The 13,227-nt window shown below is 36.4% G+C and overlaps 7 protein-coding genes across 10 annotated transcripts; 1 reads left to right on the forward strand and 6 right to left on the reverse strand.

Annotated features, from left to right (window-relative positions):
* Positions 1–1,393: 1,393 nt before the first annotated feature.
* LOC127565299 (thrombospondin type-1 domain-containing protein 4-like) lies at positions 1,394–5,246 on the reverse strand. Of its 4 annotated transcripts, XM_052003245.1 has the most exons (7): positions 5,107–5,246; positions 4,446–4,730; positions 4,136–4,382; positions 4,010–4,051; positions 2,593–2,794; positions 2,363–2,520; positions 1,394–2,297 (listed from the first exon to the last, which is right to left on the reverse strand). In XM_052003245.1, exons 1-7 carry the CDS (start codon positions 5,118–5,120, stop codon positions 1,710–1,712), a joined length of 1,536 nt encoding a protein of 511 aa, XP_051859205.1. In that variant the 5' UTR covers positions 5,121–5,246; the 3' UTR covers positions 1,394–1,709. The 4 variants fall into 4 exon arrangements, with proteins under 4 accessions (XP_051859205.1, XP_051859204.1, XP_051859203.1 ...); XM_052003244.1 differs by having other exon boundaries at positions 1,409–2,297; positions 4,010–4,379; XM_052003243.1 differs by having other exon boundaries at positions 1,409–2,297; positions 4,010–4,382.
* An 87-nt stretch (positions 5,247–5,333) lies between these two features.
* LOC127565304 (uncharacterized) lies at positions 5,334–6,629 on the reverse strand. Its single transcript, XM_052003251.1, has 5 exons — positions 6,445–6,629; positions 6,168–6,385; positions 5,939–6,106; positions 5,539–5,877; positions 5,334–5,481 (listed from the first exon to the last, which is right to left on the reverse strand). Exons 1-5 carry the CDS (start codon positions 6,530–6,532, stop codon positions 5,416–5,418), a joined length of 879 nt encoding a protein of 292 aa, XP_051859211.1. The 5' UTR covers positions 6,533–6,629; the 3' UTR covers positions 5,334–5,415.
* Positions 6,630–6,718: 89 nt separating this feature from the next.
* On the reverse strand, positions 6,719–7,550 carry LOC127565309 (U6 snRNA-associated Sm-like protein LSm4). Its single transcript, XM_052003257.1, has 4 exons — positions 7,458–7,550; positions 7,359–7,400; positions 7,177–7,275; positions 6,719–7,124 (listed from the first exon to the last, which is right to left on the reverse strand). The coding sequence occupies exons 1-4, from the start codon at positions 7,458–7,460 to the stop codon at positions 6,807–6,809; spliced, it is 462 nt and encodes a 153-aa protein (XP_051859217.1). The 5' UTR covers positions 7,461–7,550; the 3' UTR covers positions 6,719–6,806.
* A 101-nt stretch (positions 7,551–7,651) lies between these two features.
* LOC127565301 (NAD-dependent protein deacetylase Sirt6) lies at positions 7,652–8,985 on the reverse strand. The gene is made up of 5 exons (XM_052003248.1): positions 8,845–8,985; positions 8,649–8,776; positions 8,175–8,597; positions 7,984–8,107; positions 7,652–7,924 (listed from the first exon to the last, which is right to left on the reverse strand). The coding sequence occupies exons 1-5, from the start codon at positions 8,908–8,910 to the stop codon at positions 7,652–7,654; spliced, it is 1,014 nt and encodes a 337-aa protein (XP_051859208.1). The 5' UTR covers positions 8,911–8,985.
* A 61-nt stretch (positions 8,986–9,046) lies between these two features.
* Positions 9,047–10,370, forward strand: LOC127565302 (methionine aminopeptidase 1D, mitochondrial). Its single transcript, XM_052003249.1, has 3 exons — positions 9,047–9,179; positions 9,312–9,985; positions 10,057–10,370. The coding sequence occupies exons 1-3, from the start codon at positions 9,091–9,093 to the stop codon at positions 10,251–10,253; spliced, it is 960 nt and encodes a 319-aa protein (XP_051859209.1). The 5' UTR covers positions 9,047–9,090; the 3' UTR covers positions 10,254–10,370.
* On the reverse strand, positions 10,271–11,326 carry LOC127565307 (cilia- and flagella-associated protein 20). The gene is made up of 2 exons (XM_052003255.1): positions 10,860–11,326; positions 10,271–10,793 (listed from the first exon to the last, which is right to left on the reverse strand). Exons 1-2 carry the CDS (start codon positions 11,133–11,135, stop codon positions 10,470–10,472), a joined length of 600 nt encoding a protein of 199 aa, XP_051859215.1. The 5' UTR covers positions 11,136–11,326; the 3' UTR covers positions 10,271–10,469.
* Positions 11,327–11,827: 501 nt separating this feature from the next.
* On the reverse strand, positions 11,828–13,156 carry LOC127565303 (CD2 antigen cytoplasmic tail-binding protein 2 homolog). Its single transcript, XM_052003250.1, has 3 exons — positions 12,960–13,156; positions 12,631–12,823; positions 11,828–12,575 (listed from the first exon to the last, which is right to left on the reverse strand). Exons 1-3 carry the CDS (start codon positions 13,061–13,063, stop codon positions 11,931–11,933), a joined length of 942 nt encoding a protein of 313 aa, XP_051859210.1. The 5' UTR covers positions 13,064–13,156; the 3' UTR covers positions 11,828–11,930.
* Between the last annotated feature and the right edge of the window lie 71 nt (positions 13,157–13,227).

Below are 13,227 nucleotides of genomic sequence, written 5' to 3' on the forward strand. Positions count from 1 at the left end.
ATAGTACAACGAAACGGTTGTTGTTACGCACTAACAAAATCACAACCACACACAGCTCAAATATATACATATATATATGTATATAAATATATATATTCGTAATCCTACATATGCTTACTACTCGTATGTAAATCAAATATACACATTGGTTTATCACAAGCGGAAATGTTGGCTAAACACTATTGTGCGCAACAGAGTCACAAACAGGTGCACTCACATTTACATACACACATACGAAGTGAATACATTCACAAAGTTTACTATAGAATTACACGCACTTTGAATTTCTTTGGTAGTCACATTAAATATTTGTTATGCTAATCGCTCGAGGTTCTGTCACAACGGTAATGTCAACTACAGCATCAAAAAAAAAGCAAATCTCTAAAAGAAGAGCAAGAAAAAGCTGAAATTCCATTGCAAATTATACTAAAACTTCTACTAATGTATATTAATATAATATTTGAATAATTACTTTGCAAATTATTTAAAGCTCTTTAATCTTTTTATCGCAGCTCTTTAATCTAGATATTAGTGTAATTAATTTTTATTTAGAGCGATTAACAACACTCCACAATATACTAATATAAATAATTGTTTAGAAAAATAGGTTTTGTGATACCTTAAAACTAAATATTATAGCAACATTTTGTGTTTACAAGAGTATAACCCGAAAGATACGAAGATATTAGGTTATATTTATATTTGGAATACAAATTATTGTAAACCACTGGCATATTCATAGTAACTCATCTTTTTATTCGCAAATTCATTTTAGGGTTAGAGAGCACACAATTTGGTATGACTCACTGCAATAGCTAGAGTATTAGAAGTTGCCATCAACAGATGGCATAATTTTGCTCAACAAATATGAAAGAATGTCAATCATAAAAAATAGTTTATTTTATTTGACAATTTAATGGTTTCTAAATTCGACAATCTTAATGTCAAGTGAACAAATTCCGCAAAATCGTCTCAACCGGAAAATAAAACAATTTAATCATTTCCATTTTGCCAACATTCAAATGCTAAAACTCGAGCACTCCTAAAAAACGTTTCTGTCAATGCGAATACTGGAAATCGATTAAATTAAATTGACGTAATAAATACAACCCCTTCAACAATTATCTATTCGCATAGGTAATATTTTCATTTCTATGTTATCTTTTTATTATAACCACAGATGTACATATATTATGAGATGATCACACGCTGTGTATTTAAAATAATTAAGCAATTTGCAGAGTACGGCAAATCAACCCACATAAGCTAATAAGAAAAAGTTTTAGAAAAGCAATAAAAAAATTGGATCGTAACTTGATAGTTTAACCGAATTCTAGAGGAAAGAGCGAGAGACATAAATTGAATATTTTCATTTGATTTCATCATTAATTAAAAGTGTTCTTTAATTGATTTGATATTCTTTATTGCGGACAATTGAAAATTAAAAGAACCACACATACATACATACCATAGACGCACAACTTTTCTTGGATTGGTTTGTGGATAGTGGGTCATTAATTGCGGAACGAAGTCATAGATTTTAAATGGATAATCGTCTTTATTGACCCTTTTCCTGACATCAGTGTAATATATTAAAGTCAATTCATTCACCCAAGAAATATTCGGAAGCCGAAGATGTGCTTCAAGTTTATTACATCAAGGATTGAATCAAACCGAAGATATTACCACTACAATGTCACACATGATCACTATACTTTAGTGCCGAGGCTTAACGTCTTAGAAAGAATAATTGGACAGCGACAGGGTTCAGATAAATCATCCCGGGCAGGGCAAAGTTTATCGGGCACGAGTATGACATTGCCCTTTATCTGCTCCTGCATGCATTCAAAGTGACGAGTGCGTCGGCCAATTGAGACACCGTTGGGACATTGACAGTCACTGAAGTTGCTTGGCCGCCAAAATGCAGGACAGAGACCACGGTTGCAGTTGTAGATGTCGTTACTGAACGTGGGTTTTTCGATGACGGCACAACGACTTGGCGAATAATATCGCGATGAGGATTCACGCGCATTAATGCAACGAAAAATGGGCGTCTGGGTGCCAGGGCCACAGGATCGATTACATTCACCGAATCCCAACAATTTCCAGTTAAATCGTTTGCGCTTGCGCTCCCTAACGCGTTGCCCATAACCAGCGTCCGAATCGTTGATGGGCTTTCCCCATTCATCCCAGATCGCTTGGAATTCCTCTTCCTCGATTACGGGTGCAGACGATATCGGCAGCGTATAATTATATTGCACATCATTTACAGAAGTCGTTGTGTCTGCAACAAAGTACTTGACAAATCGAGATTTTTTATTGTTTTAAAATATACTTTGCAGAATAGTGAAGCCTAAATTACCATTAGGATGACAGCCTTCGCAAGAGGTCCCTTTGAAGTGATCAGACCATTTTGTCGATCAAACTGATACGTTTCATTATTGAGAGTAAACAATCCACCATCAGACATCTTGGATTGATCCGCATTTAATAAAATGACTTCATCAGGACTCCTTAAAGCTGAAAACGTAAACGTGACGCTTAAATTGATTGCGATATTATATTATATTGTATATTATCGATTCAGCTCACCCAAAGAATTGTTGCTTTGCTTTTTCTCTTCTCTAATTGATAAATTCATTGCCCCAATTGGTATGGTGACGATATGATTATAATTTTTCTTTAGATTACGTTGTTTAAATATCTGAGATATGCGTGTGCACAATACGGAGCCACATTTAAGTTGACTATCTCGTGTTGTCGTAGGACGAATCAAGCCACTACTATGGACAGCCTAAAATAAAGAAAAGTCAAATAATAACCAAATCTCTTTTCTGATCTGATTTTCTTGTACCCAATATTTCACAACTTGTACCGAATATTTCACAACTAATAATCTGCTTCACCTAAGTGCTTCTTGAAGCTTGACATAGTTTTTGTGTATTTGAGAGTTTAATGAGAGCATAAGACATAAAAACAATGCAAAGGCTTTGTATCTGGGCTAATTACATATGTATGCAAGTATTTGTAATTATCAAGCGATAATGGGGTCATGTCAACAGAAAGCCAGCCCATGCAACGTACTCCCATTATCTATACTCTTTCTTTTACTTGCCGCACATACCTCCCCAGCCCGCTACTGTGTGGTGGAAGCTTTTCACTGGCCGTCGCATACGAAAAGTAATTAAATTATAAATTGGAGAGGCCTGAAAGCCAAATGAATATGGAAATCATTGGCAAATGATATTAATTAAGATTTATTACATTTTGGCAGCATTCCAAGAAATAGCAGTTGCATGTGTGTGGTCCACTTCCGCCAACCCACCAACCAACCAACCCGATCCTCCAAAGCATTACACACCGCCAATATTAAAGGCACAAGACAGAGACGACAACGATTTGAGGTTTGAGGTACAAATGCCAGTGTGACAACGAATACGAATGCGAATAGGAATATAAAAACGTGTGCCAAGTACTTGGACAATTTGCATGCCATGGTGAAAATTGGTTTTGGCCAATTTAACTTGGCCATAAACAGAAAGCAAAGACGGCCATCAGCATTGAGCATTGTGCATTGAATTTCTGTTGCCGTTGCCGTTATTATTTCTGATGCCCTTGGCGAAAGCCTTTATTACTCCTCTAATGCAAATGTGGACATTTTTGGTTATGAATTACAGCTTCATAATAACAAGGCTTGATCCATCGATATGCATTTAAGGTTGGATTGAAGGATAGCTCGTACAATGCCAGCCATCCTGATACCTTTATACCTTCATCGAAATAACGAAATTAATATCCTTAAAACGTCTAAGAATGCGCAACGCTTTTAATACTGACACATGGTGCTAAAATACTTCAGCCTACGTAGAAGACCCAATACAAATCAATAGACAATACTGCTCTGCACCAGTTGATTAATTCGCAAAACTTTAATTAAAAGATAATTATCGATGCGCAATTGAGAAGCATTTCGAAAAGTGGAATAGAACTTTATTATCATCTCACTTACCCGACAAATTCCCTCAACACAAACTGCCTGGCGCCTGTAGAACTGTGTGTAGTAGACAGCAGGTCGATTACACGGTGTTCCATCGGTGACAGATTGGTTCATACTAATGAATAAATCAGAACTGACCTGACGGCAGAACAGCATACATTCATCATGCTCTTTCTCGTACCCAACCCAATTGTAGAACGCTTCACGATATGGCACAGAGTTAAATCGTTCGCATTGCTCGTCACGCAGTCGTTGTTTTCCAATCTTACAGCGCTCTTCCTTACATTGTCGATACCGTTTGAGCACGCCAGAGCAGCCCAATGTGCCATTGCCTGGATAAAATCGCCTTTCCACAGTTTCCTCTTGAGTTGAATTCTTGGAGCTGCTAATAAATGAAAGTTAACCAATTTGGAAAAAACATTGACTTGTTTATTGGACGAATTCGTACCGCTCCAAGCACTTCCGCTTTTTGATTTGAACACAAGTTGTAGAGCATTTGCTCCACTTCTCCCAGCGGTCCCAAGAGTAATAAGTGCCGACTCTATCAAATGTATTCTGATTGCGCTGACCTTTTTGCTTGCTAACTTCAGTTTCATCCGCATAGTCGACATAATCATCGTCACTGTCCTCCCCAGCATCAGTCTTAACCAATATGTTTGTGGTGTTGCCGTTGTTCGATGAAGCCGTTTCCGTGGAACTACATGTTTGTATAACTGACACGCACAAAATAATTCTAAAACAGAAAAAAAAATTCAATATTCCACTGATCTGATATGAACCAAACTAATTGAAATTAGTGAGGAAATAATTAACAACAGGGTAGCTTCTGTACACTATTGTTATACTTTTAAATGATTGAACATAATTTAAAATACATACTATATCTGTTTATTCATGAAATTGATATATGTAGATACTGTGACAAAAGCTGTTTGCCCGAATTATAGATTACTAAATATGTACGTGTTGTCGCTTTTAATATGCTAAAAATACACGTTTAACAGAATGATTTAATCTAATGACCATGCGTTCAATATGTAATAATTTAAATTTTTCGATTATCAGTTCATACAATTAAATATATTGCCTTTAAAGGTTTGCTCACTGACCTTATCAACTGCATTCTGTTTTCGATTTTACAAAATTATTGATATTTAGTACTGCTGCCGTGGTGCGCTGCCCGCTTATGCCATTGAAAAAGACGAAACGCAACTAATCCAATCAAAAAAACATAAATATAAACGCCCAATGGAAATGATAGAATAAACATTTCATCTCGAGAGGCGGAAATGAGTAATGCTGTATTCTGGGTGAAGCCAGATTGTTTTCAATAAGCAATAAGACATTTCAACGTTTTTCATATGTTATTCAACAAATACTAATTTTAATTATATAGTTATCTTTATTTTACAGTTTTATTAGTGTTCATCTAGTTTTCCGCGATTCAGCATTGGCTCCTTAATATTATAATGCTTGACGTACTTCTGTAATGTGATACTGAAATTAGTTAAATATATTTAATATTAACAAGTAACTCATACCTTGCAAAGCACATCATTTAGGCCACAAATGGCTTGACTTGAATCCTGAGTTGAGCTCTCTTTTGGCATCGAATTGACTGTCACGTAAGGCAATCCATCATTGCCATTCTCAATTGAAATCATATTTTCTTTCACCAGAATCGAAATGATTAGAGAATTCTGCACGGTATCCATAAAATTGTGCGGATTACAAATGAGCTTAAAATATGGTATTGGTTCGTTGTTTCCACTACTGTAGATGTGCTTAACTTGTTTCATAACTCGTCTCACAGCCGCTGAGCCTTCGCCTTTGGACTTTCGTTCAAGTTTATCGCTTTCATCAGGACGTTTTTCTTCAATCTATAAGATGCATAATTATTTGATTTGGAAAAAACAACTAACAAATGTGCTGGATATATACATTTTTCGTGCTTTTGCGTGCGACTCGTTGCTTGGGAACAGCTTCCTTGGGCTTAGCATCAATAAAGGACAGCATTGATGCGCTTGTAAAGAGCGGTCTTCCAAATTGGCAAGCGAGGGTGCACAGTGCATCCCAATTTTCTACGTTGTCTTTGAAAACGAGATTATTCTTCATTAGGTGTTAGACTCAATTATTCTTTTAGTATCCATAACCCAAAATTTTTACTCACAACTGCAGTACAAAACATTCGGTCCGTAAAATTCGTATTATATTGAATGGCCTTGCCGACAACTTCATGATTGCGCCTGAGTAGCTCAGTATCGAGCACTAGTTCCCTAGAATTGGTTCTGCGTTCCTCGTATCCTTGGACTATATCGTTTGCTTTACTCATAATATCATGAAGCGCAGTTATTGATTCGCCAAATGTGCAGGTCTCGATCTGATTCTCTTTTAAAATTAAACGCCATTAGACGGGCTTTGAGGTTTGCAAGAGTGTCACCACTTACCTATCTGAATATTTTGATCAATTAATTCCTGCAGTTCTATAATGCGCTCGTTCTCATCAGTATTGCTATCCGATTGAATTGTATCCATCTTTTTTTAATATTTAATATTATATTTGCGAATGTAAAATTTTAAAGCGTCAATGTCGAATGCTGTTGAAATAGCGCAATCTTATCGATATGTCAATCGAATTGCGAAAGCAATCGATGAATTGAACATTTAAAACATTAATTTCTGAAGTATCGAAATGAAAATCTACCCAATTGAATCTTTGAATGTACACATGTTTTCTTGAATCATTTATTTTAAAGGATGAGGTCGAAATTTTACATTAATAGTACATGGTTACATAGAATAGTTTACATTACTTCCTAAGTTTATTTCCCTGTGCCGGCCGATTTCCTTGACCCGAATTTCCCGCACGCATTCCACCGTTTCCCAATCCGCCACCATTCGGTCCACTTCGAATACTAAAGTTATTGCGGTTCCCACTCCGGGCACCTCGTTGATTTTGATTCTGGGACGAATTGCCGCCGCGATTCTTATTAAGTTCTGCGCGATTTCGCGATTTTGCTTGAGCATCTTCTTTCACCATGTCGATTACTTCATCAGGTATACGCAAATACTTTATTGTGCTGCCCCGTATGTAGCATTCTGGCATCCTCCAAAACCGATCGCCGTCCTGAAATCATACAAGATGTTACTCCAGTTCTACTTTGCGAGATTAAACTAACCTTTGAAGTGCAAATTACATCTCGCAAATTTATATTCATCCAGGAGTCACAACTGACTAAATGACCATTGTAAGTTTCTCCGTTCTTTAACTCCACCAGCTATGGGACAGAGCCGAATAAAATACAAAACAAATTTAATATGCTCACGTTGCTCGATACTGTTTCAACGCATGAAAACTTACCATTGGGTGACTCTGCGCTGTTTTTAAAAGAGATAAAGGCAACTGCAAAAGGAAAGCTTTATAATTGTTTATATTCAATATAATTTATAATTGACTTACCATTATATTTCTTTTATGTTATTATTGAAACATGCAAGAAACATTCACTAGGGATGAGAGGCTACGGCTGGGATATTAGATTGTGAAATATCGATAATTCATCGCAACTATACTTTTTCGATAATATCGAATGTATTATGTATTAACCACAATTTAAATGATTTCGAATTTTGTTAATAAATTATTACATTTCTTTATTCGCTTCTTTTTGGTTTTTTTATATTTTTATCATCTGTTAAAAACTTCGTGAAACCTTTTTGTTTTTTTGCTGTCATTTTTTGATACTGCTTGAATTGCTTATCCAATTCTTTAACATTTTTTTGGGGAAGAGTCCATTCCGAAATATTTGATTTTTTCGTGGGATCTACTTCTACGGAGTATTCTGGAATTTCAATACCTAGACGTTTGCAAACTTTAGTCAATATCTCGTCAATGTAACTCGAAATAACAAGAGTTGCTTTCTTGTCCTGTAATGAGTATAGCATCAGTTCTGTAATTAAACGCAATTATTCGTTATTGACTTTACATGTTTCGTTGGTTGAAGGTTGCAAATAACCAGCTTTCCGCCTTGCTTGAGATTTTTAAGAGGTAAATTACCACTTGGCACAATTTGAAGAGTAGTTCCCAGGGTAATGTTTAAGTCCGACAAACTAATTTTTCAAAGATGAAAAGATAAAATATGCAACAATTTTAGGATATTATATACATATTTCTTACGTGGAATGCATGAAGGCCATATCTAAATCACGCTCGGGCAGGTCGTCTTCCCAATCTAAAACAGTATCGTGCAAAACGCCTCCGCGACAACTGCGGCTATTACCAAAACTATTCGATTTGCAGGGAATTCCCGATGGCTTTTGACCTACCGTCTCCACAGCCGTCGATCGAACGAACTGTCGACGACACTTTTGACACTGGTCGATGAACATATTGCCATGCAACTCAGCCAAGTGTTTTCTATCTAGTCCAGATTTTAGATGCAGACCATCAATGTTTTGTGAAATTATATATTGAATATAACCATGCTCAACTAACGACCGCAGAGCCATGTGAGACTTGGTGGGCTTCGCATCGTCAAATGATGTGTTAAATGTCGGTTTTTCACCTTTTTTCTCGAGTGTCCAGACGCCATTTGGTCCTCTGAAATTGTGTCAAAAATAGAAAATGGAAATTTGTTTAATGTGAGCTTACCGAAAATCAGGAATACCGGCGGATGTGCTTAAACCTGCGCCTGTGTGTATTACAACATGCTTCGACTCTTTAATTAAATTGGCCAACTCCTTACACTTTTGGTGAACAACTTCTTCGGTGTCAAAATTCTAGACAATATGAATAAAAATGTGGGTAAATATTTATTAAAGTATCGTAAGTAAAATTATTAACACACTTCTGCAATGCCAAGTATTCCTTTATTCTCATATTCAGACAGGCCTTCTGCATAATTGCAACTCATTTTTTAATATTAATAGTGTAGGCAAAAACGTTGTTTACAAATATAATTGTTTACATTTGAGCAGTAGCTAACTATCGAAACTGCATCCAAAACATACATGCAATCGATATTTAAATGCGTTTTATTTATTATTTAATCGATATTGTCAGCTGTTTATTGTTATGGTTTATTGAAAGCAAGATGCAGTTTAGATCAGTGCAAAATTTATTAAAAAATGTTAACAACTGTGCATATTACTTACATCGGAATTTTTTCCAAATTACCAAACGGTATATGTATTAAATATAAAAATAATGAGGTGTAGCCGATAGTTTTCATAAAAATATTCATTCGATGTTAACCGTTTTGCCAACTAAAAATTCGTTTTAAATTAAACTATTTATCATCTTGATGTATTTCAGTGATAAGGGCAAATGGGATTTAATTAACGATACTGGAAAAGTTTCTGTTGAACGGAGCATACCTGAGCATATTGAAAAACCTCCATACTACTTCAAACATATGGAAGCCGGCAACACATTAGGAACACCAGAAATAAAAAATGCGGAGCAAATCAAGCAAATGCGCTCGAGTGGCAAACTAGCAGCCCAAATTCTTAGGGAATGCGGTAGAATGGCCACAATTGGAACAACTACCGATGAGATAGACGAGTTTGCCCACAAGCGCATTCTTGCCCATAATGCGTATCCATCTCCGTTGCGATATGCAGGATTTCCTAAGTCAGTGTGTACATCTATAAATAATGTAGCATGTCATGGTATTCCAGATGATCGACAGTTGGTCGATGGCGATATTATCAACATTGATGTAACAGTTTATCTGAATGGCTGCCATGGCGATTGCTCAGAAACGTTTCTTGTGGGAGACGTTGATGAACGAGGTAGATTACTTGTGAGTGCCACACGAGAATGCCTAATGAAGTGCATTGCACTCTGTGGACCCGGAGTGGCCTTTAATGAGATTGGTAAATGCATCGACCTATTTTGCAGTGAGCATAAGCTGGAATCAGTTGCAGCATTTATTGGCCATGGCATTGGCAACTATTTTCATGGCCCGCCCGAGATCTACCATTATGGTAAGCAGATCTTTTTGAAATTGAATTTGAATTGAAATTGTGCAATCCAAATCGCTTTTATGCTACTGTAGCTAATGATGTTCCTGGAGAAATGCAATCAGGCATGACATTTACAATCGAACCCATCCTGTCTTTGGGCCGTGGAGAAATAGGACTTTTAGAAGACGGTTGGACGGCAGTTAGCTTGGACGATTCTCGCAGTGCCCAATTTGAGCACACTATTTTAATAACAGAAAATGGTGTCGATATACTTACAAGTGCAGACTAGAAATACATATTGTTACATAAATTGTTAGAGACATACACAAATGTTCAATTTTATTGCAGAGAGTTGAACGAAGCAAATGAACATATAATTGTGAATAAATACTTATGCCGGCTTGCATTCAATTTTTTTTTTCCACGTGAAATAATTTGCTGATGCGGATGTTTGTGTTTGTGAAATTGCCAGTTGAAATTGGAGTAATATCCGTGCTTAACATAGTTAGCTGCATATAGCATTTGACTTTTGCACGGGCTTCTGTATCGGCAGGAAGAGCTTGAACTCTGGCGGCAGCTCGTCCTCCGAATAGAGCCGATCAGAGAAATAAACTCGTCGAATTCGACAGTTTGCATGAATCTGCACCCGCAAAGTTTCAACATAGTTGGTGCCGTAGGCTCGTCGAGTGAAGTCAGATAGATTGAATTGAATCTGATTCCAACCCTCATCTAAGCGCATTGGCATTGTACAAATAAACGGCTTCACCCGAGTGGTAGATTGATAATTGCTCGCACGGAACCGGCGTCTCACATTCTTATCGTCGAGAACCTGTCAAATACAATATATGTCAGTTTATTCTGGATGCCCAATGAAATAGGAGCGTATAGTACTTACCTGCACTTCGAAGGTAAAGTATTTCTTCATGTTCTTAATTATCATTACCAGAAAGGGTAGCTTAATGCCCAATGTTTTCTTCGGATCTGCCGGACATGTTATGAATGTTGTACTCACATTGGTTCCCACAATTTCAAGAACCAGACTTTGGATGTCATTGTCAGTTATGCGCTTGATGTGTCCATTTCGCACCTTCTTGTCCCAAAGTTGCAATGGCTTCGAACCAATGCTGTAGAGTATGGACAAGAAGCCGGATTGAAACGTGTTTTTAAACATTTCGCGCAATTTTGTTGACTATGCCGACAGCGTAATTTCTAGCTTGACCAATTTCTTATTTGGCCAGTTTTCGCTGGCCGTTCAATTTTTCGCAGCCGGAATTTGTAAAAGTTACGAACACAATGTACAAAAGTATACTAATTTTATTTAGTCAATAAATTTGTAAACAACAATGTGTTGCTAAGAGCAATAGCGTGACCGCAATTTAAGCTGCAAAAGACACTATAGGAAAAATATACTAATAAAAATGCATCTTGCCCGACTACAAATTGGCCACACTTTTTCTAGTGATGAGACAGTTTTATATAATTTATCCATATAGAGTACAAAACAATCATTTTAATATTACATTTGAAATAACATCAGCAAAGTTAGCGTTTAAAATAAAACGAGAGCGGGACACCCTATTTAGTATAAAAAAGAACATAAAGTCTTTGACATCTTCAAATTGTTTAGAAAAGAATACACAGAAATACGCACATATAGAAACATTTAAACTATAAATTAAATTACATAAATTTGACCGTTAGATTACAGTTCCAAATGCTGAACAAGCTGAAAAATACTGTTGCTACAATGAACATTTTTTTTACTTTGGAGGCAATATTCCTCACAACGTACCCGGTTTCAACGACTAATGTATTTAATTGTTATTTACATATTGTATCAGTATATTACAAAATGAGCAAAAATTATAAACGATCTCATTTATTAACATCAAATCTAACCTAAAATGTATACGAAAAGATTTATTATTTTTTGCTTAAAAAGCAGAATTTACGAAATTTAAGTACATTACAAATACAAGTCGAAATCTATTCTATTACTCGAATAAAAACTCGAGTTTTCTCCAACTTTTCTTACGTAGACACCATCTTTGAAATAATCGCCCGTTGACCAGTTTAACATCGTTTCTGTACTATATGGACCTTGAATGTTTTCATCACCTTGTTTCCATTTGAATTCCCATTTGATTTCATTAGTTTTCGGTTCGTCCTCCTCCTCCTTCTTTTGAGTTGTCTTTAAGCGTTTGGACTCCTTTTCTTCAAAATCATCTGCATACATATCAAAGGACTCTGTAACTGGCTTGCTTGGGCCCGGCAAGTTTTCTAGTTTCTGCATGATCTTCTCATATGTTTCTTGATAAATGTCCATGTTTCCCGTGTTTGAAAGTATTTCATTCGCCACCTCAGTTAGCTTCGCTATTTGCTGCGTTTCAATGCTCTCTATTCCCGCTTTTTTTTGCTTAAGCTTTTCAAGCGTTGATAATTTAGGACGCTTGCGGCCCAATCTTTGTAAAGCCATTTGAACACTTTCGCCCGCCTTCATAAACTCGATCATTTTTCTAAGCGATGCCGCAAGATTAAATGAAGGTACACCATCTCCTGCAACGTTCAGTTCCTCATTGTTGGGATCAAAATAGTTCTTGTCATTCTCTACCTAATAGATAAGCAAATTAATAAAAAAAAAAATAGCCATTTCGTAGCTTATGTACCTTAACCCAGTCAATATTATCAAGCCAGTTATCCTTTATTTCCGTGTCCTTATTCCAATGATAGTGACCATCCTTATCGAAGTGGCCCTCTTCGAGTTCCTCGCGCATATTGAATGGCGTTATTTTTACATCGTCCACTACTTTTCCAACACCCTCCTCACCGCCTTCAATGTCACTATCATTCAGGTTTTCGCTAAAATAGATTATAGTAGCACTTATTTCAAACAAACTAAAAAAGCCAAGCAATCGATTCCATTGCAAAGTAAAGCACTTGAATGCTCCGCATCTAAAATGCTGAGCACACTTCAAACGCTCATTTTTTAGCTCACCGTTCATAGTCATCGGAGTCCTCCTCATCAGAGTCCAATGTGTGTTTCTTTTTAAACATATCGCTATTTTCGTGCGAAAAATTTTGCTTTCTTTTCGACGCCATAATTAAATATGGAGCAATTTCTTTTTATTTACTTTTTCTTAAACACCTTAACAAAACAACAAGCCTATTGTTTTCATTTGCTATTCATGTACTAGTTCTCTGTGATCCAGTTCATTTTAGAGATTACGTTTGAAATGTTCTCACTGGCCGCATTTTGTGACGCG

The sequence above is a fragment of the Drosophila albomicans genome, chromosome 2L (genome assembly GCF_009650485.2).
Source record: "Drosophila albomicans strain 15112-1751.03 chromosome 2L, ASM965048v2, whole genome shotgun sequence".
Classification (NCBI taxonomy): Eukaryota; Metazoa; Arthropoda; class Insecta; order Diptera; family Drosophilidae; genus Drosophila; species Drosophila albomicans.

Bases quoted from the DNA above. Each gene is read 5' to 3' on its own strand.
- LOC127565299 (XM_052003243.1), bottom strand. The intron at 2,795-4,009 runs GTAAGTGAGATG...TCTTTATTTTAG, and splicing joins GTGTTGAGGGAATTTGTCGG to GCTGTCCATAGTAGTGGCTT. The intron at 2,298-2,362 runs GTAATTTAGGCT...CGATTTGTCAAG, and splicing joins CGAAGGCTGTCATCCTAATG to TACTTTGTTGCAGACACAAC.
- LOC127565304 (XM_052003251.1), bottom strand. From the start codon at position 6,532: ATGGATACAATTCAATCGGATAGCAATACTGATGAGAACGAGCGCATT. The intron at 5,878-5,938 runs GTATATATCCAG...TGCATCTTATAG, and splicing joins CACGCAAAAGCACGAAAAAT to ATTGAAGAAAAACGTCCTGA. The intron at 5,482-5,538 runs GTATGAGTTACT...ATCACATTACAG, and splicing joins TAAATGATGTGCTTTGCAAG to AAGTACGTCAAGCATTATAA.
- LOC127565309 (XM_052003257.1), bottom strand. The intron at 7,276-7,358 runs GTAAGTTTTCAT...TCTGTCCCATAG, and splicing joins CAGCGCAGAGTCACCCAATG to CTGGTGGAGTTAAAGAACGG. The intron at 7,125-7,176 runs GTTAGTTTAATC...GTATGATTTCAG, and splicing joins ATGTAATTTGCACTTCAAAG to GACGGCGATCGGTTTTGGAG.
- LOC127565301 (XM_052003248.1), bottom strand. From the start codon at position 8,910: ATGAGTTGCAATTATGCAGAAGGCCTGTCTGAATATGAGAATAAAGGA. The intron at 8,108-8,174 runs GTAAGAAATATG...TTGAAAAATTAG, and splicing joins ATGGCCTTCATGCATTCCAC to TTTGTCGGACTTAAACATTA. The intron at 7,925-7,983 runs GTAAAGTCAATA...TACTCATTACAG, and splicing joins ACCTTCAACCAACGAAACAT to GACAAGAAAGCAACTCTTGT.
- LOC127565302 (XM_052003249.1), top strand. From the start codon at position 9,091: ATGCAGTTTAGATCAGTGCAAAATTTATTAAAAAATGTTAACAACTGT. The intron at 9,180-9,311 runs GTATATGTATTA...GATGTATTTCAG, and splicing joins TTTTTCCAAATTACCAAACG to TGATAAGGGCAAATGGGATT. The intron at 9,986-10,056 runs GTAAGCAGATCT...ATGCTACTGTAG, and splicing joins GCCCGAGATCTACCATTATG to CTAATGATGTTCCTGGAGAA.
- LOC127565307 (XM_052003255.1), bottom strand. From the start codon at position 11,135: ATGTTTAAAAACACGTTTCAATCCGGCTTCTTGTCCATACTCTACAGC. The intron at 10,794-10,859 runs GTAAGTACTATA...TGTATTTGACAG, and splicing joins ACTTTACCTTCGAAGTGCAG to GTTCTCGACGATAAGAATGT.
- LOC127565303 (XM_052003250.1), bottom strand. From the start codon at position 13,063: ATGGCGTCGAAAAGAAAGCAAAATTTTTCGCACGAAAATAGCGATATG. The intron at 12,824-12,959 runs GTGAGCTAAAAA...AATCTATTTTAG, and splicing joins GACTCCGATGACTATGAACG to CGAAAACCTGAATGATAGTG. The intron at 12,576-12,630 runs GTACATAAGCTA...CTTATCTATTAG, and splicing joins ATAATATTGACTGGGTTAAG to GTAGAGAATGACAAGAACTA.